The 26,207-nt window shown below is 40.2% G+C and overlaps 1 protein-coding gene and 1 long non-coding RNA gene across 2 annotated transcripts in view; one reads left to right on the plus strand and one right to left on the minus strand.

The window, feature by feature from the left end:
* LOC143806868 (mucin-2-like) overlaps positions 1-26,207 on the minus strand; it is a 373,557-nt gene that overhangs the window by 64,757 nt on the left and 282,593 nt on the right. The window contains exons 29-31 of the mRNA XM_077287848.1: positions 17,717-17,863; positions 13,649-14,337; positions 7,306-7,483 (exon numbers count right to left, since the gene is read on the minus strand). Coding sequence (XP_077143963.1) covers positions 7,306-7,483; positions 13,649-14,337; positions 17,717-17,863 — 1,014 coding nt within the window. The remainder of the gene's footprint in view (positions 1-7,305; positions 7,484-13,648; positions 14,338-17,716; positions 17,864-26,207) is intronic.
* On the plus strand, positions 18,986-21,332 carry LOC143809635 (uncharacterized). The gene is made up of 3 exons (XR_013222360.1): positions 18,986-19,000; positions 19,647-19,893; positions 20,479-21,332. It is a non-coding gene; the product is annotated as an uncharacterized LOC143809635 (long non-coding RNA).

The raw sequence follows: 26,207 nt of genomic DNA on the forward strand, positions 1-26,207 counted from the left end.
TTGGACCGTCCAAAGTTGTTCAACACTCATCAGTAAACAAGACTGTTTGAAAATTAGTCTTCATGTATGTCTGGGCCCACTGCAACCATTTCTGCTTGTGAACACTGTTTAGGAGTGGCCGAATAGTAGGTTTATGCACCACAGCAAGCCTTTGAAGGATCTTACACCTTGAGGTTCGAGGGACTCCAGAGGCACCAGCAGCTTCAAATAACTGTTTGCTGCTTTGTAATGGTATTTTGGCAGCTGCTCTCTTAATCCAATGAATTTGTCTGCCAGAAAACTTCCTCATTATGCCTTTATTTGCATGAACTCTGTCTGTGCTCTGTTTTAGTCACAAATCTCATCAGAGTATGATGATCACTCTTAAGTTTTCGTGAAATATCTAATTTTTTCATACCTTGTCCAAGGCATTGCACTATTTAACGCTGTTCAGCTGCAGAGAGATCCTTTTTATTTCCCAAATTGCATGAAACCTGTGACCTGCATAATAATGTGGAACATCATTTTTGAATAGTTTTCCTTTAATTAGAATCACCTGGAAAACTAAATATCACATGTGTTTAAGATTGATTTCAGTGATTCATTGAGCCCTGAGACACAATACCATCCATGAGTTTATTTGAAAAACAAAACAATTAAATCTTTAAGACAGATAAATCCAATTTGCATAATAATTTGGAACACAGTGTATATATATCTATATATATTATTGTCTAAGGGTTTTTCCGTCTGTCTGTCTGTCTGTCTGTCCTGGAAATCCCGCGTCTCTGATTGGTCGAGGCCGCCGGGCCTCGACCAATCAGCGACGGGCACAGCATGGCAACGATGATGTCATAATGGAAATTCCGCATCTCTGATTGGTCGAGGCCGCCAGGCCTCGACCAATCAGCGACGGGCACAGTATCGACGTAGATGTCATAATGGTTGCCATGGCGACGATTATGTCATAAAGGTTGCCTCGACCAATCAGCGACGGGCACAGTCTGCCGCGAATTCTGGAATCATCATTGTCCATATACTACGGGGACATGCATATTCCAGAATACCCGATGCGTTAGAATCGGGCCACAGTCTAGTATATATATATATATATATATATATATATATATTGCTCATGTTTAATGTATTTGTCTATATTTGCCCCTCTTCACATGTAAAGCGCCATGGAATAAATGGCGCTATAAAAATGTATACAGTGCCTAAAAGTAGTATTCAACCCCCTGCAGATTTAGCAGGTTTACTAGATGCAAATAAGTTAGAGCCTTCAAACTTCAAACAAGAGCAGGATTTATTAACAGATGCATAAATCTTACAAACCAAAAAGTTTTGTTGCTCAGTTAAATTTTTATAAATTTTAAACATAAAAGTGTGGGTCAATTATTATTCAACCCATAGGTTTAATATTTTGTGGAATAACCTTTGTTTGCAATTACAGCTAATAATTGTCTTTTATAAGACCTGATCAGGCCGGCACAGGTCTCTGGAGTTATCTTGGCCCACTCCTCCATGCAGATCTTCTCCAAGTTATCTAGGTTCTTTGGGTGTCTCATGTGGACTTTAATCTTGAGCTCCTTCCACAAGTTTTCAATTGGGCTAAGGTCAGGAGACTGACTAGGCCACTGCAACACCTTGATTTTTTGCCTCTTGAACCAGGCCTTGGTTTTCTTGGCTGTGTGCTTTGGGTTGTTGTCTTGTTGGAAGATGAAATGACGACCCATTTTAAGATCCTTGATGGAGGAGCGGAGGTTCTTGGCCAAAATCTCCAGGTAGGCCATGCTATCCATCTTCCCATGGATGCGGACCAGATGGCCAGGCCCCTTGGCTGAGAAACAGCCCCACAGCATGATGCTGCCACCACCATGCTTGACTGTAGGGATGGTATTCTTGGGGTCGTATGCAGAGCCATCCAGTCTCCAAACGTCACGTGTGTGGTTGGCACCAAAGATCTCGATCTTGGTCTCATCAGACCAGAGAACCTTGAACCAGTCAGTCTCAGAGTCCTCCAAGTGATCATGAGCAAACTGTAGACGAGTCTTGACATGACGCTTTGAAAGTAAAGGTACCTTACGGGCTCGTCTGGAACGGAGACCATTGTGGTGGAGTACGTTACTTATGGTATTGACTGAAACCAATGTCCCCACTGCCATGAGATCTTCCCGGAGCTCCTTCCTTGTTGTCCTTGGGTTAGCCTTGACTCTTCGGACAAGCCTGGCCTCGGCACGGGAGGGAACTTTCAAAGGCTGTCCAGGCCGTGGAAGGCTAACAGTAGTTCCATAAGCCTTCCACTTCCGGATGATGCTCCCAACAGTGGAGACAGGTAGGCCCAACTCCTTGGAAAGAGTTTTGTACCCCTTGCCAGCCTTGTGACCCTCCACGATCGTGTCTCTGATGGCCTTGGAATGCTCCTTTGTCTTTCCCATGTTGACCATGTTTGAGTGCTGTTCACAAGATTGGGGAGGGTCTTAAATAGTCAGAAAAGGCTGGAAAAAGAGATAATTAATCCAAACATGTGAAGCTCATTGTTCTTTGTGCCTGAACTACTTCTTAATACTTTAGGGGAACCAAACAGAATTCTGGGGGGTTGAGGGGTTGAATAATAAATGACCCTCTGAAAAAACATTTCACAATTTAAAAAAATAAATAAATAAATAACATTCTTTTTTGCTGCAGTGCATTTCACACTTCCAGGCTGATATACAGTCCAAATGTCACAATGCCAAGTTAATTCCAAATGTGTAAACCTGCTAAATCTGCAGGGGGTTGAATACTACTTGTAGACCACTGTATATGCAGCGTCCCAGAGTCCTGGTTGTTGCAGTACTGTAGCTCCGCCACTAAGGGGGGCTATGGTACGTCTGATGGCACTGAAGGAGTTCATCTGACCAGGTATCACAGACACCAATACATTTCACAGTCTGGCCTCCAGGGGGAGCTAAGGGTTCTATTTATTAGGCCACTCCTCACAATGTGGTAAAACTGGGGGTTAGGCAGGAAGTTAGAAGAGAAAGCTGACTGGGTTGGAACCAGGCAACACCTTGTGGCAGAGGGTGTTGTAGGGGAAGATTCGGAGGGGTCCCTGATCCGGGCTTGACAGATCTTGTTACTCTCACCACCGTCCGCCTTGTGGCGGCTACTGAACTTGCAAGCAGGGTTAGCCTTCAGGTCCAGACACCGAGTGATCTGACGGCACCTGAGAGATCAACCACTGGTACTGACACTGCATCGGCCGGGGACCAGGGACCACCCCCTGCACCGCAAGCAAACTGAGTAAGCAAGAATGCTTTATTGAATGTACATAGTTCATTGTTTTTCTGCTGCTTTGCTAAAACCCGTCCAGGGTTAACTCTTAAAGGGATCCCTTTGTTGACCCGGGATCCCTATTGTTTTTGTTTGTTTCCTACTTGTTGCCTCAGTTATCAAGAGACTGCCGAATCATGGACGGTGAATGATTCAAAAACTGATGTTGTAAATAGTTTGCACCTTCTTAAAGGTGCTCTCTACTGGTTTTACATAAAGAAAGGACTCTTTACGAAGACACTGGTCTAGGAACCAGCACCGGAGTCCTTGCTGCGTACGGACTTGCAGCTTGAGAAGTTTCACTACCTCATAGAGACTTGGTCCCCTCTTAAAGGGGATGTTCATTGATAGTACTTAGAGAATGATGATGCTCTAAAAGAAAAAGTAATAATGCTGATATGTGAAAGTTAAATGTAACTAACTAGTTGATTGTAAGAAATGTTTAATGATGTTGATAGAAGAACGAGGACAGGAAGTGAACCCGTACGGGGTTAGTTAGTGAGTCCTCCTAGGAGCCATACAGAGATGGCTCAGTGATCTTGAATTGAAAGAAAAATGATATGTTCTATACTGTGTATAGTAGTGGAAGGACAGTAGGCTCGGGCGGAAAGGGGCGGTCCTGTAACAGAAAGGAGAGGCAGTAGGTCTGGAGCAGTTAGGACAGGCGGTCCTGCAGACATAAAGTAGGAGAATGCAAAAAACATTGAGTAGCCTTATAATGTCTTATAAGAAGGTCTTTAGTGGATTTAGGGAGTACGTCCTTAAAGGCAATGTTAAATTATTGTTCACAAATTTTGCACTTAGTAGAATACCCGGTTGGGTAAAATAAGTTATTTATAGTATGTTATTTAAAGTATTTAACTATGTTTGTAATGTTCAAGTGTCCTCGCCTCCCATAAAGGGAAGCTCTGTTAAAAAGTTTACTTGTACTTGCATTTTCAAAATTGTATGTCTTTTTGCTGACATGTATTGTTGTTTTCTTCCCAGTCCAGGAGTACTGGATTTAACCGGGGGGGGAGTGCAGCGCCCCAGAGTCCTGGTCATTGCAGTACTGTAGCTCCGCCACTAAGGGGGGCTATGGTACGTCTGATGGCACTGAAGGAGTTCATCTGACCAGGTATCACAGACACCAATACATTTCACAGTCTGGCCTCAAAGGGGAGCTAAGGGTTCTATTTATTAGGCCACTCCTCACAATCTGGTAAAACTGGGGGTTAGGCAGGAAGTTAGAAGAGAAAGCTGACTGGGTTGGAACCAGGCAACACCTTGTGGCAGAGGGTGTTGTAGGGGAAGATTCGGAGGGGTCCCTGTCAGGGGTGGGATCCTGACAGAGGCCTAGCAACCAGAGAGAACGTTACGGGACCGCGCCTGCACGATATAGCGGCGGTACCCCAAGAAAGGACAAGAAGCGAGGTTTATTGTGCTGAGTGAGAAATGAGATCAACGCAACAAGGGGAATACCAGTAGGAGTCGTGCTGTAAGACGAGGCAACATCCTATTGAGGCGCATAACCGGTGGCCGGAATGCCGAGAAAGTATAGAGCTCCAAGCCAAACTTCAAACCTATGGCAGGACAGTCAGTTACAGGCGGGCTGTCTCACCCAGACCCAGGAAGACACAGGGGGGTAACAACAGGAGTGGGGCGACGCAAAAGTCCCGGAAGAGCTCCGAGCCTCCCCGTCATACGGGTGCGTCCTAACCGTAAGATCAGGGGGACGTAGAGGGAGAACATCAGAATCGAGTTGTGAGGGAACACGAGAAACAGACACAACAGTTGTGGGGACTATCCCATAAGCACAGCAGGGGAGGACCACAACACAAGCGCAGGAAGGTAAGCACAGATTTCCACCTGCAAAGGGAACTCTGGAGGTGCCATCGGACCGGCCGGACTTGCGCAGCCCTGTTAACCGTATTCCGGATTGAGGACTCAGAAGCCTTCAGTAAAGAGGTAAATAGACTGCAACCTGGTGTCCTCGTTATTGACCGCGACCGGCACTACACCGCACCATAACATCAGCACCATACCACCACCTTTTATTGTGCGCCCCTCAGCAGGGTCACGGACCGGGTCTAGCCACCGTGACAACCCCAGAGCAGAGACTCAGAGGCCTGGTACCGGGTACCCCTCGGCCCTGCGGCAGTGGGGGCGCTATATATATATATATATATATATACTGTATGTTCAATTCACTCACCACTTCACAATTTAAAATTAAGAAAAAATGATAAATGTATTTTGTATAACCATGCCCCAGGAAAGTTTGATCTATGACATTTTAAACTTAATTAACCTGTACACCAAGTGCCATGAAGAAAAAAAAATCAAAATGCCAATTCAGGCATTTTTCAGTCACCTTGTTTCCCCTGATAAATGAATAAGAAGCAATCAATATACCATATCTATCCCCAAAATAGTATCCAAAAACCGCAACTCAACATGTAAAAAACAATTTCTCACATAGCTCCAGCAACAGAAAAATAAAACATTTTTTGTGTCTCAGAAATGTCTACACAAACTAATTTTGCTTTTATAAAGTTGTTAATTTAACTACTAAAGCAAACCTATACAAGTATGGTATCACTGTAATTGTACTGACTGACAGGTCATATCTGCTAAACAATTAATGCCGTGAAAATAAAACCTAAAAAAAGAATGGAAGGAAAAAGCAAAAGACCAAAAACAGAAAACTGGCTATGATAAGTAGGGATAAAGGATGAGCATGTGTACCTGTGCTTTTCTACTATGATTCCCAGGGCAGGACTTTCAGGTTGCAGTCTGTGGGACCTATTTACAAAAGTTTACCCACTCTTTTCTGGCCAGAGAAGAGCTGGTGAACTAGCCCTGAAATTTGTATTTGTAGATGGTCTGCACATATGATGATATTGTATTCTGGTCTTTTCTCTAAATAACTCATCGAGTCATAGAATGGTAGAGTTGGAGGGACCTCTGGGGTCATCGTGTCCATCACCCTGCTCAATGCAGGAGTCACTAAACCATCTTAGACAGACGTCTCTCCAGCCTCTGTTTTAAGACTTCCATTGAAGGAGAAGTCTCCACCTCTCGTGGCAGCCTGTTCCACTCATTGATCATCCTCACTGTCAAAAAGTCTTTTCTAATATCTAATCTGTGTCTTCTCCTTTTCAGTTTCATTCCATTGTTTCTAGTGTTTCATGAGATATCGAGAGGGAGAGATTGTGTATATTGTTGTAGTTAAAAAAATATATACTTGTAATTATATACACACAAGAAACGAGAATAGATGACTAGTGTTGAGCATTCCGATACTGCAAATATCGGGTATCGGCCGATATTCGCTGTATCGGAATTCCGATACCGAGTTCCGATATTTTTGCGATATCGGAAATCGGAACCGGAAGTGCGCGGTGCGTATGGTTCCCAGGGTCTGGAGGAGAAGAGACTCTCCTTCAGGCCCTGGGATCCATATTCATGTAAAAAATAAATAATAAAAATAAAAAATATTGATATACTCACCCCTCCGGCGGCCCCTGCTCTTAGTGGTGCCTCCGTTCCTAAGAATGCAGGGAGTGAAGGACCTTCGATGACATCGCGGCTTGTGATTGGTCGCGTGAGCGGTTACATGAGTGGTCACGCGACCAATCACAAGCCGCGACGTCATCGAAGTTCCTTAACTCTGCATTCTTAGGAACGGAGGCACCACTAAGAGCAGGGGCCGCCGGAGGAGTGAGTATATCAATATTTTTTATTTTTATTATTTATTTTATACATGAATATGGATCCCAGGGCCTGAAAGAGAGTTTCCTCTCCTTCAGACCCTGGGAACCCTTCCGATATTTTGTGTCCCATTGATATGCATTGGTATCGGGTATCGGTATCGGCGATATCCGATATTTTTTGGATATCGGCCGATCCAATCCGATACCGATACCTTTGCATATCGCAAGGTATTGCTCAACACTATAGATGACAGATACCTATTTCCAACAATAGATACAAGAACAGATATTATAGGTATATATAGGTACTCACGTGGACATTCATAGTGATAACAGCATCCATCTTCATCATAAATTTTCAAAGGCTGAATTCCGTCACCGCATGTAATAATCTTAATGTCTGGACATGGTGCTTCTACAACATTTAGGGTCCCATTTGCATTACAAGTGATATTGTGACATTTAGAGGAGTAAACTGGAAGCGTTATTTCCTATAAGAAATCTTTATAGTTATTAACAGGCCATACAGGTTACTACTCTTCTTGTGATCTAACATACCTGATTGATGCATTTCTACATGATTTTGACTAACATTTAAATTAAACCATAACTTTACTAGATATCCTGTCATAAATAATGAGTTAGCTTTTTCAACTGTTTTTCTTTCATTGACAGTTTTTAATAAATTATTAAAATAATTAAAGCAGATAGCTGAAGCAAGTAGACTTCAATCTCATGACAATTTCATGTGTTTATGCAAACGTGTCCAACATATATAGATAGTATTGAGGGTGACCATTTGACAAGTCTAAAGTACACAAAGGAAACCCTTAAAAATAAATTTTTCTTAAAAATTATTAAAATATTAAGATTTTATTGAGGACTCTCAATTCTAAATATTTTTAAAATATTAAGCACAGTGTCTTCCCTATATACCCATACGTAGCCTGTTACTCAACCAAAAATATAATTACTGTTTGATGTATAAGATGTCCACTAACAATGCTACAACTTCTTAGCTCAATATGGATGTCTACATTGACATAATCAAGCCAGCTGCTCAAGGATGATGTTGGATGAAAACACTATAAAGGGGATATAAAAGGTAAAAATGTTGTCGCTATAAAGCCGCGTTCACACGTTCATTATTTGGTCAGTATTTTACATCAGTATTTGTATGCTAAAACCAAGAGTGGAACAATCACAGGAAACGTAAAATAGAAATACGTCACCATGTCTGTATTTTTCACCCACTCCTGGTTTTGGCTTACAAGTACTGAAATAAAAAACTAATCAAATAATGAACTTGTGATGGTGGGCTAAATAGGTTAAGTAAGAAACCTAAGTGCTGAAGCCAAGTTTGTCTACCCTCTCTTTAGATATATTGGTGCTGCTATCATTTAGGCTACGTTTCCATGATGAGCCTTTGGTGAGTTTTTGATGTTGCAGATTCTCTCTGCACTTTAAAAAGATCTGTCACCTGATTTTGGCGGGCCCTGTGTTTTGTTCGATGGGCGGTGTTTTCTCTTGTTTCATTCACCCCTTCCTTTCCCACTGGCCGCACTATTTTCTTGAATGTGAGTTGGTTTCCTCCGTAGTACATGCGTGCGCAAGGCAATCTTGCCTTGTGCACGCACAGTGTGCTTTGCCCAACTGCGGGCAAAGCCGAAAAGCATTAGTGCGCATGCGCCGGCGCACTATGTCCTGGAAGTATTTTGCTGTGTTCTGGGACATAGTGTGGCGGCGTATGCGCACTAATGCTTTTCGGCTTTGCCCGCAGTTGGGAAAAGCATACTGCACGTGCGCAAAGCAAGATTGGTGTACTACGGAGGAAACCAACTCACATTCAAGAAAATAGTGCGGCCAGCGGGAAAGGAAGGGGTCAATGAAACAAGAGAAAACACCTCCCATCGGACCAAACACAGGGCCCTCCAAAATCAGGTGACAGTCCCTTTAAGGAGGTGGTCCATTACATTGTATAATACCCCTACCGATTTAAACCTTGTAAAGAAGTGTGTTTGTAAACATGTCTTGTTGTCATCTGTGCCTGTGAGCGGCGCTATCGCTGCCCGCTCACTCGACAGCACATGACCCAGGCTGTAGCTGCCGCTATAAAGCTGCTTTGTTTTTGATAGTTCTTGTTATTTGGTTTTGACAAAACTTGATTGATATACCGTACTTACTGTATTTGCGGATTACATGCATTTTTTAAGCATTCTTCACCTGCAGATTTTCGCATCCAATGCAATTCTATGGGGAAAATCTGCACATAAAACTCAACGTACCCACAAGAGAAATTGACATGATGCGGCTTTGAAACATGCACCGCAGGTCAGTTTAGACAGCATAAAAAAGAAGCGTAGTGGGCAGGAGATTTCTGTAAATCCCATCCACTTTGTTGGAACGGTAACATTGTTCCACTCCTAATTTTGGCATACAAATACTGATGCAAAATACTGACCAAATACTGAACGTATGACCATGGTCTTAAGATATGCAGTCTTCAAACTATTGAAAAATAGTAAAAAAATGACTTTGATCTGCAAATTCTAATGCAGATTTAAATAGATGTAAAACCAGTTCAACCTCCTCTTTCCTTACAATAATGGCTCCTTGATTAAAAGACTTATACAGTATGAATGTATATATGTACATACAAGAAACTTAATTAGAATATCATCAAAAAGTTAATTTATTACATACATTTCAGTAGGCCAACATTTGAGATTTTAAAATCATTTTTCAAGCTGGTGTTATAAAGTATTCTGATTTCCTGAGAAAATGACTTTTAGGTTTTCATTGGCTGTAAGCCATAATCATCAACATTAACATAAATAAACACTTGAAATGGATCACTCTGTAATGACTCTATATAATAAATGAGTTTCACTTTTTGTATTGAAGAACTGAAATAAATTAACTTTTTGATGATATTCTAATTTTGTGATAAGCACTTGTATGTCTGTAATTCTATTTAATGAAATTTATGACCATGACTATAATGTTTCTATTAATAAAAAAGTAATTAACATTTTGATGGACTTTTCGAAGCGTTGTCCACCATTCCCTCAAGCTTTTTTTTTAATATCTTTTTTCCATTTTTTCATTTTCATTTTTTCTTTACATTCTTCCAAGAGCGATAACATTTTTATTTTTCCTTCCACGCAGTCGTATTAGGGCTAGTTTTTTGTGTGATGAGTTATACTTTTGACTGACATCATTCATTTTATCGTGATATACTTTAAAGTGGGAAAATTATTCCAAGTGCATTGAAATTGCAAAAAAAGTGAAAATAAATAATTGTTGTCTATTCTTTGTATTAACCATGTTCACTATATGGTAAACCTTACCTGTCAATATGAATCTACAGGTCAGTATGAGTAAGCAGATGACAAACATGTATATATTTTTTTACTCAAGTGGTGAAATAAAATTCTGAAATTTGCAAGAAAAAAAAATCTACTTTCGTTGCCATCTCCTGAGATCCAAAACATTTTTATTTTCCTGAAAATGGGGCTGAGTAAGGGCTTATTTTTTTGCATCATGAGCTGACTTTTTTACTGATACTATTTTGGGATAGATATGATGTCTTGATCGTCTCTTATTGCATTTTATTGTAATGTTGCAGGGACCATAAAAATGAAATTCTGACATTCTGATTTTATTTCATTGCGCAGTTTACCAATCGGATCAATTTATTTGAGAAGTCGAGCTTGTGCGAATGCAGCGATATTAAATATGTGTATTTACTTTTAATTGTTTTATTTTTATTGGTGCAAAAGGGGATGATTTGAAATTTGTGTTTTTTTCCATATTTTTAAGAACTATTTTTTTTCTCTTTACTGCCTTTAATAGTCCCCTTATGTACTTAATAGGGACCCCTAGGCAAAGTTAGATACCGTTCGGTGGGGCGAGCTGGCAAGAAGACTTGTCCAGTAGCTGGGTCAGAGCCAGAAATGTTCACAATTCGATCTGCACAATTTTCATTTATTTTAACCGTTTGCCTGACCCTCTAAAATTCAGCAAAAAGGGAATGCAGCCAACCACCATTTTGCTGAATCATAGAGAGTTGGGCAAATGGTTAAAAAAAAAATGATTATCTCAAGGCACACCTGTTCAGCTGTCACTGCAACTTGCCATCTAATCCTCCGCACCTCTTCTTTTCTTTTCCCCATCACATGCACCCTCTACAGATATCTTCACTTTGACACCATGGCTTTCACCTTTCCATTAGGCTTGGAACTTCATTATGCATGCGTGTACTGTCATCACTGAGACTCAAATCTCTGGTTACTTTATTAAAAATTACAGAAGATGTGCATGATGGAGTAACGAGGAAAAAGGTGTCGAGGACTGGACAGCATGCTACCGGAATGGCAAGACAATTTACTCTAAGCCTAGAGTGAATACTGTGCTGGAGATGCAATGCGTCTGACGCATACAAGACTGGACATCGAACAGGGAGCAGAAAGATTGACTGAAGAGGTAAGCAGCCAGCAAAAGGTTAAAAAAATCATACTGACCTAACCACTCATGTTTTATGGCTGCTCCCTGCCCACTGTTCGGTCCTATGCACCTCTACTGAGTTGCATCTTCAGCTACACCATGATTAAGAGCCTTGAGCAGGCTCCAGAGCATGTGCAGCGAGGTTGTGGCCTTGTGTTCACTCTAGGTGAGGACTTCTAGCTGTAAGTAGGCCCTAGAACAGGTGTCTCAAACTGCATTCCTCGAGGGCCTCAGACCATGCTTGTTTTCAAGATTTCCTTTGCATTGCACAAGGTGCTGGAATCATTATCTGTGCAGGTGATTAAATGATCACCTGTGCAATACAAGGAAATACTGAAAACATGACCTGTTTGCGGCCCTTGAGGAATGTAGTTTGAGACATCTGCCCTAGAGCATGTCCAGTGAATGCTGAGACCTGTTTGTCCCCTGGTCTAGAGTGGACATTGAGCCAGAGATGCAACCACTGTTGGATTGTACAGTGGACAGGGAATAGTGGGGAGGCTAGAGAAGTGAGCAATAAAGTGAAAATGTTTTTTCTTCTTTTTATCTTTTGCCGATCCTCCACTGTTCAACAAAATGGTGGCTGCAGCTGGCTGCCATTTTACTCAATTTGCATGGAGTGAATTAAATAAAAAAAGTATTCATCAGAATTATATATTTTTTTTAAATTTAAGTAGAATTCAATTGCACTGAAATAAATTTGACCATCTCTAGTCCTAACTAATGCACAACTGCCTATGCAGTACTCAGACAGAGGATTCTGCATTATAGATTCGGAAACATATAACTGCAGTTCCCAATATTTTGTTTCCTTTTTCAGTAGACCCTAACAATTGTCTAAATTGCATACAGACATCTCTTGGAATATCAACCTTATTATACATATTTATGTATAAGTGGCCTCTTATTAAGCAGTGCTAAGTCCCACTGCGCATGCGCCACATCTCCAAGCCTCGCTCCCGTTCTACAGCGGCCACTTCCGGCCTCATACACTGCTAGGCTCCTATTTAAACACCCACTACCCCCAATGTCTTCACCCCACCATATTAGTGATGCAATATGCGCCCGAGGACACCTCTTCCTAGTCTACTGGTAAGTGTAATAACGCTCCTACTCACACCCACATTTTCCAACAGAGCTGGGGACATAACTACGTGTATGCATTGTATGGCACAATCTTCCTTAAGCCATTTATCCCCCCTTTTTTTCCCTAATCTTATCATTTCAGCTCACCCATAGCACTTAACCTTCATACAATTACTGCATGGGCCACACTGAATCTACAGCTAGTTCAGTACTATACGATTCATTTTCTGCAAGCTCCTTTCTTCCCCCATCCTCCCCAACTAACTTTTCCCAGTAAACTTATGTATGGTCATTTAATATTGTCAAAAGTATATTATTTTTCTGTATTAATTTTCCTGTACATGTTTTATTGGTCTCTATTTTATTTGACGTCACACCATATATACTATGTTACTGATATACAGTATGTCCATTTATTTTTCAGCGTCGTTTGAAAAAGACCTATAAAAGGGTCGAAACGTCACGCACGCTACTTGATTCTGTACCTTTTTGCACTTTTCAAATTATATGGTGTCAAGAAATTCTAAGCATTAAACAACTCACTAACAACATAAATCGAGACTGCAGCTGTTTGATTTTCCCTCCTGTGATAAGCAGCTCACTGTCAATAGACAATGTACATACACAGTCTGGTGGTGGCTATTTCTAAAAACTCTGAATGTGTCAGAACTGCTGCACCCAGTAAACTAAGTGATACATCATTGGATTTGGGTCCCTTTGCCTACATCATGCTTCTCTCAGGTGAGGTAGCAATAACCTGCTGACAAATTCCCTTTAATCACTAATACATGCAGTACATAATGCTCGTTGCAAAGGTGTATGCAGGCTTTTAGCATGATAGTTTGTACATTTTTGAATAAAGGAAGTTCTAGCAAAATTCCAGTTCACAGTAAAGATTGAATGTTACATCCATGTAACTACAATTAGCATAACAGGTTTATCATACATTCGCTTCATAAAATCTAAAAGAAAATTGACACACAATGCTTCAGTATACAAATACATACTTAGCTTATAAGTATTATATATGTATTTATATTTAATACGGAACCAGGACTACATACCCCTTTTTTAGTTATTATCACTAGAGAAGCATTCGATTTCTCGATAGTTGTAACAGGTGGAAAATCGCCTTCCGTTATAATTGCCTCTTGTGTGTTGGTCATTAATGAGTGTAAAGAAAACGTTGAGTTCTGACGTAAATCCTTCTTAGGAGTTTCAATGGAGGTCTTCTCAACTGTAAGTTCAGATGTTTCTGGGCCTATTGTTAATCTTGTTAATTCAGTATCCACTGGAGATGAACTTGAGAATACTGCTAGATGTTTTGTTGTATTTGACTTTTCTTGCTGATGGCTTTTTGTTGTGCTTGCACTTAAAGTTGAAATCTTAGGTAGAGTTTTTGTTGTAGTACTAAAACCCATTGTACTCAAATATGTAGATCGTGTTGATGACTTTGATGAAGACACTGTTGTGGCGGATGTTGCTACTGCCTTACTGCCCACTTCTGTTGATGGTTTAGGGCTTATGCTTGATGCTTTAGTAAGCTTTGAAGTTACAGATGAATATTCAGTGACAGGATTTGGTGTGCTTGTAAATATGGTTGTCCTTAAAAGTGATGTACTTGATGGTCTTGGTGATGATAGTGTTGTCATTGAAGATGTAATTGTACTTCTGCCAATTAGTGTTTTAGTTGATCCAATTGATGTGGTCTTTTCAGTAGACAATGTTGAAAACGGTGTTGTTTTTGAGAATTCTGCACAAGTTGTAAAATGTTATGTTACTTACATAACACTACAGTCACAAATTGCACTATGACACACAATTCTAATAAAACATTTAAATGAAATTTTAATCTTAATAGCCTCAGGAACATGAACATGAACACTTAACCCAGAAAATGCACAAGAAATTAAAAAAAATCTCAGAGATGAGTGGAATTTATTGCAAAATTTGATTTCCAACAACTTTATTTTCAGCAAATAAAATGTCTGTTATAGTGTTTTAGGGTCTCCCCAGAGACCCCAAAGCATAATAGACATAAGATAACTAATATTCATCCTACCGCTCATTAATGATCATTACTGCTGGTCAAAGAGCTGCAGTTTCCATGCTATCAAATGACAGCGTGAGCCAGCAGCTGAGACTGGCAGTAAAAAGGTTACTACTGGTCAGGCATTGGATGATGAGAGAGTACTACTCTCACCAACCTAAGCCTGCTGTTGCTGATAACAGCATGAGCAGGTGACTCTGATGGGTGTACTCATCAGCCGGTGCTAAAAATAAATAAAAAATGACATGTTTTCGCTTCTATTTTTGATAACCAGAGCAGGCAAAACTGACAGCTGCAGGCTACAAACCTCAGCTGTCAGCTTTATCATGACTGGTTTTCAAGAATAGAGGGGTCCTGTGCCGTTTTTTTTAAATTTAAAAATAAAATTAAAAAAGTCATCAATTACTAACTCCTTGATTTGATGTCAGCTGCCAATACAGTGATGACATCAAACCACAACTATTACCCCACTGGACCAGGGCAAGTGGAAAAAGCAGTGTTAAGCACCATCTTTGGTGCATCTTATTTTGGGGGAATGAGAGCTGGTTTTTAATCTGGGAGGGGGGGAATATTCATGGCTATTTCCTAGGCTATTATTATCAGTCCTCAGATGTCTGCATAGCATTTGCTAGTTATTGTGTATAAATGGGACAACATGTCTTTTTTTTTGGGGGGGGGTCTCCCCTATTAATTGCCTGAAAGGTGAGAGATATGGTTATTTATTTTTCTTCTTTTCCAGGGGACATGGATTAGGCTTAAAGGTGAGTATTATGGTTGTTTATTATTTTCTGTTTTTTTTACAGGTTACATGGGCTGCAATGCATTAAGCATAAAGTTAAGTAAAACTGTGCTTTTTTATTTCAAATAAAGGAGTGTGTCATTATTTCAATTAAAGACTTTTATTCTAGCTGTTGTTTTTTTTACAATTTAACTATGGGGTTAGTAATGGGGGCTTCTTATTACTAATTTGAGGGCTTTATGTCAGCAGCCATAACACAGCTGACATCAAACCCACAAATATTACCAAACTTGGCACCGTCACAGGGCAAGTGGGATAAGCCAGGAAAAGCACCAAAATTTGCACATCTTTTAGATGGACCTTTTCTGCATCAGGTGTAGGCTGTTATTTTTACGGGGAAATATCCAGGACTCATTACCAGTCTGAGAATACCAGACACCAACTGTTTGCTTTACCTTGGCCGATTGTCAAAAATGGGGGGACCATATACTGTTTTTTTAAATAATTTATTTAAATATTTTAAAAAGACGGCATTGGACCTCTCTATTCTTGATAACCAGCCATGATAAAGCTAAAAGCTGCTGGTTGCAGCTGTCAGTTTTACCATCTAGGTTATCAAATATAGATAAGACTACACATCATTAAAAAAAATGTATTTACTTATAATGCACAGGTGACAGCTGAGGATTACTTCCATCAGTGGCTCTCTCATCAGTCGATGCCTATAAGTCACGGTACCTCTTTACTGTTGGTCACAGCTGCTGGCTCATGCTGTCATCTCATATTGTGGGAACCGCAGCTCTCTGACCAGCGGTAAGATCATTAGAGCCTGTCTTTGTAGCTCTGTCATGCAGATGACAGAGTGGCAAACAATGGATGCTTGGGCTCTCTATTCATATGAATGGGGTCCAGGATCAGGTTCGAGGACCGTTCTGGTACCCGAACCAAACTTTTTTTAGATGTTTGGCCAAAACCCCAGAACCGAACATACAGGGGTTTGCCCAATACTACTGAGAATCATGCAGAAAATGCTGCAGACTAAACAACACTGAGCTGCAAAACGGCTTGTATGCCCTGAACTGAAAGCTAGATTCTCCGTTATGCCTGTATGCAATTTGGCAGACAGGAAAGCAAAGCATAAAGCTTAAGACCTGCTGCACTTCCTGTAATTCATTTTGGTGTTTTCACTGCTAAAAGTGTATTTCAAGACACGAGGTACTAGTAAAATGTTAGAGAAAAGGGAAGAACCTACTGGCTAGCAACACGTTATAACAGATTTTCAGGCTGAAAATGTTACTTTCACTTAAGAATTTTTCAATTTTATTAGTTATTACTAGTGATGAGTGAGTATACTCGTTACTCGGGTTTCCTCGAACATGCTCTGGTGATCTCCGAGTATTTGGATGTGCTTAGAGATTTAGTTTTGGTCACCGCAGCTGCATGATTTGTGGGACATGTGGGTACTCCGTAACAAATAGGCAACCCCCACATGTATTCAGGCTGTCTAGCAGTTGCAAATCACGCAGCTGAGGTGACGAAAACTAAATCTCCAAGCACACCAAAATACTCGGAGATCACCCGAGCATGCTGGGGAAAACCCTAGCAACGAGTATACTCGCTCATCACTAGTTATTACTAGAGATGAGTGAATATGTTCAGCTCCCTCTTTTGCTCCTGATCAGTTGTCTGGCACCGCTGCTGCATGTGTTGCTGCTGTGTGATAGTCACAATAAATGCATGGAGAGCCTGTTTGTTTGGCTCTCCATGCATGTGTCATGACTGTCACACAGCCGCAGCACAAGCAGCTTCGGAGTTGAACAGCTGATCAGCAGGAGCGATCTAGGCATCCAGGTTCCCTCTGCAGCTTATTCAGTAAGCGCTATAGCTTGCCGAATAAGGAGGGCAAAAATTAACCAGATTCAATATAATGGAATTGAATTTCACATAATAAAATTTTTGTAAAAAGTCTTTGGTATGTGAATATATTTTACATTATTGCAGGAAGTTACCATTTAGCTATTTCTCTACACTAAAATATTAAAGGCCTTGATTCATCAATGTCGGCACCATTCATGCCAATCTTCACAAAGGGTGTGCTGAAGTCAGAAGAGCATGACACTTAGTAAATCAAGCACATCTGAAATACTGATGGTAAGATTTATGCCTTATGGTATGCCGCCATAACTCATCATGAACCTCGACTTTCAGTTGCAGAAAAATTTTACAACTTATCAAACTGTTTTACACCAGTTTTCTGGTGAAAACACTTTGATGAATCGGAACCCAAGAGTCACAGAAAACGAGAAGATAATAAAATCTAAAACATTCGTTAGATAAAATTACCTGAGATTCCTTCTGTAGTTTCATAACATGGGGTTTCAGTGATACCATTTGACCCACAGATCACTATTTTGCAGCCAAACAAGCCATCAGCCACTTCAATCATTTCACCAATTTCCATCAGATATCCTTTATAGTCACAATTACAAGCTTACAGTAAAAAGAAAAAATGATAAGGTTGCAAAAGGCAGTACAGATAAAATGAATCACATGTTAAAAAAGGAGCAGAAGCATAAGTGTACTTTATTATGTAGCTATATTATACATGTCTTCTAATGAACTTCTTTCCAATTCAGCCATTTTTGTTTTTTCTTCCCCTTCTTTCAAGAACCACAACTTTTTATTTTTCTGTCGATATAGCTTTATGAGGGTTTGCTTTTTTACAGCATGACTTGTTCATTTGAATGGCAGTAGCCTCTTCAGAGAGCAAGAGGACTTTAACTCTAGTGTAATCTATTGGAAGTAGCAATCCTAAATGTCAATATCAACCCTTAACGAGCTTTGCAAATTAATTAAAATGAAAGCCAAACCAGAATCTCAGTTTGCAAACATTGTGTTTCGGGGTACTGCCCCTCATCAGTGCAAAGTGTGCTATGATTTGGCTAGGTAATGCTTAAGACTGAGATCTCAGGTGTAATGTTTCTCCTTGTGTAGAGTGACAAGCCAGGTTTTACATATCAGAGTAAGGAACTTCTACCCCATGCATGTTCCTCTTGGAAATTAAATATATAAATTGCCTCTGATCAGAGCTTATACTTTGCAATGACAAGGGGCAATATACAAAAACACTGTCTGCAAGTTGAGACTCTGGTTTGGTTTTTATCCTAAAGGTACCTTCACACTAAACGATATCGCTAGCGATCCGTGACGTTGCAGCGTCCTGGCTAGCGATATCGTTTAGTTTGACACGCAGCAGCGATCAGGATCCTGCTGTGATATCGCTGGTCGTTGAACAAAGTTCAGAACTTTATTTGGTCGTCAGACCGGCGTGTATCGTTGTGTTTGACACCAAAAGCAACGATACCAGCGATGTTTTACACTGGTAACCAGGGTAAACATCGGGTTACTAAGCGCAGGGCCGCGCTTAGTAACCCGATGTTTACCCTGGTTACCAGTGTAAAATGTAAAAAAAACAGTACATACTCACCTTCGCATCCCCCGGCGTCCGCTTCCCGCACTGATTGAGCGCCGTAAAGTGAAAGTGAAAGTACAGCACAGCGGTGACGTCACCGCTCTGCTGTTAGGGCCGACGCTCAGTGCAGGAAGCGGACGCCGGGGGATGCGAATGTAAGTATGCACTGTTTGTTTTTTTTACATTTTACACTGGTAACCAGGGTAAACATCGGGTTACTAAGCGCGGCCCTGCGCTTAGTAACCCGATGTTTACCCTGGTTACCCGGGGACCTCGGCATCGTTGGTCGCTGGAGAGCGGTCTGTGTGACAGCTCTCCAGCGACCAAACAGCGACGCTGCAGTGATCGGCATCGTTGTCGCTATCGCTGCAGCGTCGCTTAATGTGAAGGTACCTTAAGTCATGTGGCAAGGCTCATTAAAGGGTGAACATTGACTTTAAGGATTGCTACTTTCAACAGGAGGCGCTATATAGAGTTTAAGTTCTCGTCCTCTCTGAAGAGGCAATTTTCATATTTAACTTCCCAGAGGGGCAAGCATAGCATATACATCTACTCACTCTAACATACCAGGCTTAGCTTGTCACTCTGCGCAATGAGAAATGTTACCCCTTAGATCTCATTTGAATGACAAAATTCATTTTACCATATAATATATTGTAAAATGGGAAAATAATTCCTAGAGCTGTAAAATTGCAATTTTGATATTTTTATTATGGTGTTAATTGTGTGGTAGATATTATATAGCAGCATGATTTTCAAGGTGAGTATAATTTCATTTTGTTTATGTCTCCATTCTCCAAGACTGGAAACAAGAATTTATCTCTGAGGAACTGGATTCTACTCTAATTTTTTTAAAAAATCCACATTCACCAAAATGTGGATGTTTTTTAATTTGCGTCTACATGGATTCAGCAAATTAGTGTGCACCATGACCTCATGCGCATCTGGGAGGAACAATCCTATGCCTCATCAAAGATGGAAGCCATGACCTAGGGTGAAAAGGCCCTGGATTTTAGCACTTGCGACAAGGAGTGGAGGGCCCGAGGAAGTGAGCAAGGCGTAGAGTATAAGTATTTTATTATTTTTTGCATATTACAATTATTAAACTCTGGTGTCTAAGGAGAGAGCAGAAAAAAATAATGGACATTCAGTCCGCATACAAAAAATGCTGTAAATCAAATTTGATGAGTTTGAATGTTGTTAGATCTGCTGATCTCTAACCGAGACCCGTAAGGTTTTTTAATTCTTTCATTGGTTGAGCTATTTGAGGGCTTAAATTTAATTTTTATTGATCAATTTACAATATATACCATATTTTTGATGTCTTGTTTTTTTTTTTTTGCTAGCAAAAACTCACGCAATTCTGGAGTTTCACATTTTTTTTTCTCATTATCGTGCTTATTGTTCAAGTTATCTGGTTTCATATTTTGATAGATTGTTCTTTTCTGGATGCAGAAACAAATATGTTTAGTTTTTATACTTTTTGATAGATTGTACTTTTATGGATGCAGTAACAAATATGTTTATTTTTCATACTTTTATTTTAGTGGGAAAGTTCGGTGGTCAAAAATTTGTCTGTTTTTTTTTATTTTTTTTAAACTTTTTTTTCAACTATTGTTTCTATTCCCCTTAGGGGTCTTGAACCTGCAATCATCTGGTCCCTTATACTACTGTATTGAAGTATACTGTAAAAATCAGAAGAGCCACAGCCTTGGTTAAAACAGTATATTAAAATGGAAAGCATTGTCGTCTGACGTAAACCCTAGCTTGCCTTAGAAACCCATCGGAACCCCAAGATTGCATTGTTGGGACACCAATGTCACACAGAATAACACACCAGAAATCCAAACACTGTTAACAGCAGACAGAAAGAGCTCAGCAGAAAAAGAAGATAACACAGCCATCACCTGCCAAGAATGGAACAAGCTCTGTCACAGAGACCATTTTACGCACCAATTTCTCACTTGTGCCATTTGGTATGAAAAGCAAACCACAATCTACTAACCATCTCCAGTTCCAGTGGTGAGTCTCAGCTGCTGCTCCAGGTGTCTAGCATTGGCTCTGGTATTAATGTCACATCATCGGCATGGCAGCCAAGCAGAGAACTCAGCATCTCTGCCTATAAAAATAGATTGCCCCATTCAGAGCTGCAGAGCTTACTAATTTGTTGTTGATGTGACACAAGTAATGAAGCCAAAGCCAGACCTTAGAAGCAGTGGAGGATTGAGGAACAGGGGAGCAGAATGCATTTTATTTTTCTATCAAACTTTTCCTGAGGTGCAAAATTCCTTTAAAAGATACAACCTCTTTAAAAGTGCATGTACACTGCAAGATTTTCCTTAACGAGGGTTCATAGGGACGCTTGTTTTACAATTATCTTGCAGGCTGTTGATCACCCATTGAACGGGCAAGACACTTGTTTGTCAGCTGAAATAATTTTTAAGTAGGTTTAAGAAACATCATTCTCAGCAACACATCATCTTCTGTGAAATAGGACAGTTGCCGATATGAGCAGTCACAGCCTTCTATCAGCCTCCGAAGTCACATTTTATAAAGGGTCCCACTGAAGGCCTTCTTTGCTGCCATGTTGGAAAACAAGACCTCAGACAGCTCCATCAATATAAAAAAAAGCACTACGATTCTTGAAAAAATGGTGACACAAACCATTCTTTTTAAAAACATCAGAATTTTTTCACGAAGTAAATTAATAAAAAAGAAATTTATGTAAGTTTGGTACTTCTTAATTCATACTGGCCTGGAGATTCTTGTTTTCTATTTATTTTTACCATACAATGAATGGTGGAAATGCATGTTTCCCTCCATTTCAGCCCACTTTTATTTTTTTTACTACATTTTTAGTATATTATATGGTAAAATGGATGGTTTAATTCAAAGCTACAACTCATCCCACAAAAAACACACCCTCATTTGGTTATGTTGAGAAATATATAAAAGTTGTGGGCCTTTGAAAGAGAAGAAGGGACAAATGCAAACTTAAAAATGAAAACTGGCTGTGAAGGCAAGGGGTTAAGGATGTAGCTATATTACCTTTTTTTTACTACTTAGAGTCACTTGAAATAGCATTCATAATAGAGAAATAATTAAACTTGATTTTACTTGTACATTAGCACTATGGCTGCAGGTAAATGCCATTTGTTTTACAACAGGTTCCCTTTAAATTCAGTGACAACAGGGGCATCACTATAGGCAACTCTCTTGGAATATTCATGAGACACTTGGAATAAAGGAGAGACCTCAAGATTTTCATAAGAGTTGGCAATTATCTTAGACACTACCCAAACATTATGGCTTTTAGTAATACCAGGAGGTTTCTTATACTCATTGGGCAGGTACTGTGGCAAAGCTGGGGCAGAGAATAGCTAGAAACAAGGATGGGGGTCATCACTGAAGAGGATGCAGCTATGATCAATATTCTCCTGTGCTGTGTTGTACATGCCACAAAAGTTGCTAAGTTGTCAATGCCCCAACCTTTGTAAGTTTTATCTATAGCCTTGGTCTTGCAGTGATGAAAATATATCTATAGAATCAAGATATTGTACCTTGTTAAACAGTGTCACAAAGTGCCATACATAAAAGTGAAATATATAAACAGTATATATATATATATATATATATATATATATATATATATATATATATATATATATATATATATATACACAGTTAGGTCCATATATATTTGGACAGAGACAACATTTTTCTAATTTTGGTTATAGACATTACCACAATGAATTTTAAACAAAACAATTCAGATGCAGTTGAAGTTCAGACTTTCAGCTTTCATTTGAGGGTATCCACATTAAAATTGGATGAAGGGTTTAGGAGTTTCAGCTCCTTAACATGTGCCACCCTGTTTTTAAAGGGACCAAAAGTAATTGGACAATTGACTCCAAGGCTATTTCATGGACAGGTGTGGGTAATCCCTTCCCTATGTCATTCTCAATTAAGCAGATAAAAGGCCTGGAGTTGATTTGAGGTGTGGTGCTTGCATTTGAAAGGTTTTGCTGTGAAGTAAACATGCGGTCAAAGGAGCTCTCCATGCAGGTGAAACAAGCCGTCCTTAAGCTGCGAAAACAGAAAAAACCCATCCGAGAAATTTCTACAATATTAGGAGTGGCAAAATCTACAGTTTGGTACATCCTGAGAAAGAAAGAAAGCACTGGTGATCTCATCAATGCAAAAAGACCTGGGCGCCCACGGAAGACAACAGTGGTGGATGATCGCAGAATAATCTCCATGGTGAAGAGAAACCCCTTCACAACAGCCAACCAAGTGACCAACACTCTCCTGGAGGTCGGCGTATCAATATCCAAATCTACCATAAAGAGGGTTCACTGCACGGTGCAAGCCACTCATAAGCATCAAGACTAAAAAGGCTAGACTGGAATTTGCTAAAAAACATCTAAAAAAGCCAGCACAGTTCTGGAAGAACATTTTTTGGACAGATGAAACCAAGATCAACCTCTATCAGAATGATGGAAAGAGAAAAATATGGCGAAGGCGTGGTACAGCTCATGATCCAAAGCATACCACATCATCTGTAAAACATGGCGGAGGCAGTGTGATGGCTTGGGCATGCATGGCTGCCAGTGGCACTGGGTCACTAGTGTTTATTGATGATGTGACACAGGAATGAATTCTGAGGTATTCAGAGCCGCCATACTGTGTGCTCAGATCCAGCCAAATGCAGCCAAACTGATGGGTCGTCGTTTCATACTACAGATGGACAATGACCCAAAACATAAAGCCAAAGCAACCCAGGAGTTTATTAAAGTAAAGAAGTCGAATATACTTGAATGGCCAAGTCAGTCACCTGATCTCAACCCAACTGAGCAGCATTTCACTTGTTAAAGACTAAACTTCAGACAGAAAGGTCCACAAACAAACAGCAACTGAAAACCACCGCAGTGAAGGCCTGGCCGAGCATCAAAAAGGAGGAAACACAGCGTCTGGTGATGTCCATGAGTTCAAGACTTCAGGCAGTCATTGCCAACAAAGGGTTTTCAACCAAGCACTAAAAATAAACATTTTATTTAAAATTATTGAATCTGTCCAATTACTTCTGGTCCCTTTAAAAACAGGGTGGCACATGTTAAGGAGCTGAAACTTCTAAACCCTTCATCCAATTTTAATGTGGATACCCTCAAATGAAAGCTGAAAGTCTGAACTTCAACTGCATCTGAATTGTTTTGTTTAAAATTCATTGTGGTAATGTCTATAACCAAAATAAGAAAAATGTTGTCTCTGTCCAAATATATATGGACCTAACTGTATATATTTAAGCCACTGGAAAGTTATATTATATTACATATATACACACATATTGTATATATATATAATGTACAAATATACACTCACCGGCCACTTTATTAGGTACACCATGCTAGTAACGGGTTGGACCCCCTTTTGCCTTCAGAACTGCCTCAATTTTTCGTGGCATAGATTCAACAAGGTGCTGGAAGCATTCCTCAGAGATTTTGGTCCATATTGACATGATGGCATCACACAGTTGCCGCAGATTTGTCGGCTGCACATCCCAAAGATGCTCCATACAAGGCATGATGGATCCATGCTTTCATTTTGTTTACGCCAAATTCTGACCCTACCATCCGAATGTCGCAGCAGAAATCGAGACTCATCAGACCAAGCAACGTTTTTCCAATCTTCTACTGTCCAATTTCGATGAGCTTGTACAAATTGTAGCCTCAGTTTCCTGTTCTTAGCTGAAAGGAGTGGTACCCGGTGTGGTCTTCTGCTGCTGTAGCCCATCTGCCTCAAAGTTCGACGCACTGTGCGTTCAGAGATGCTCTTAGGCCTACCTTGGTTGTAACGGGTGGCAATTTGAGTCACTGTTGCCTTTCTATCAGCTCGAACCAGTCTGACCATTCTCCTCTGACCTCTGGCATCAACAAGGCATTTCCGCCCACAGAACTGCCGCTCACTGGATTTTTTTTCTTTTTCGGACCATTCTCTGTAAACCCTAGAGATGGTTGTGCGTGAAAATCCCAGTAGATCAGCAGTTTCTGAAATACTCAGACCAGCCCTTCTGGCACCAACAACCATGCCACGTTCAAAGGCACTCAAATCACCTTTCTTCCCCATACTGATGCTCGGTTTGAACTGCAGGAGATTGTCTTGACCATGTCTACATGCCTAAATGCACTGAGTTGCCGCCATGTGATTGGCTGATTAGAAATTAAGTGTTAACAAGAAGTTGGACAGGTGTACCTAATAAAGTGGCCGGTGAGTGTATATAGTAATAGATATACAGAGCCATGGCCAAAATGTTGGCACTTTTGAAATGGTTCCAAAAAAATGAAGTATTTCACCCAGAAAATTATTGTAATTACACATGTTTTGCTATACACTCGTTTATTCATTTGTGTGCATTGGAACAACACAAAAAAGAGGAAAAAAGGCAAATTGGATATAATTTCACGCAAAACCCCCAAAATGGGCCTGACAAAATTGTTGGCACCTTTCCAAAATTGTGTTTAAACAACTTTGCTTCAAGCATGTGATGTGCTTTCAAAGTCACCTGTGGCATGAAACTGGCGTGGGCAATATGGAAATCACACCTGTATCCAGATAAAAAGGGAAGAAGTTGACTCAATCTTTGCATTGTGTGTCTCACACTAAGCATGGAGAACCAAAAGAGGAGACAAGAATTGTCTGAAGACTTGAGAACCAAATTTGTTGAGCAATATCAACAATCTCAAGGTTACAAGTCCATCTCCAGAGATTTTGATGTTCTTTTGTCCACAGTGTACAACACAACCAAGAAGATTACCATCCATGGTATTGCAGCTAATCTCCCTGGATGTGGACAGCAAAGGAAAATTGATGAAAGGATGCAACATAGAATAGTCTGGATGGTGCATAAGTAGCCCCAATCACATTCCAAGGAAACTCAAGCTGTCCTGCAGGCTCAGGATGCATCACTGTCAGTGCAAACTATCTGTTGATATTTGAATGAAATGAAATGCTATGGTAGGAGACCAAGGAGTACCCCACTGCTGACACAGATATGGAAAAGCTAGATTCAAGTTTGTCAAAATGTATGTGAGTAAGCCAAAATCCTTTTGGGAAAGCGTCTCGTATACAGATGAGACCAAATAGAACTTTTTGCTAGAGCACATCATTCTACTGTTTATGAAAAATGGAATGAAAAAAGAACACAGTACCTACAGTCAAATAAGGTGGAGGTTCAAAAATGTTTTGGGATGTGTTGCTGCCTCTGACACTGGGTGTCTTGATTGCGTGCAAGTCATCATGAAATATGAAGATTACTAAAGGATATTAGGTAGCAATGTAGTGTCCAGTGTCAGAAAGCTGGGTTTG

The sequence above is a fragment of the Ranitomeya variabilis genome, chromosome 2 (assembly GCF_051348905.1).
Source record: "Ranitomeya variabilis isolate aRanVar5 chromosome 2, aRanVar5.hap1, whole genome shotgun sequence".
Taxonomy (NCBI): Eukaryota; Metazoa; Chordata; class Amphibia; order Anura; family Dendrobatidae; genus Ranitomeya; species Ranitomeya variabilis.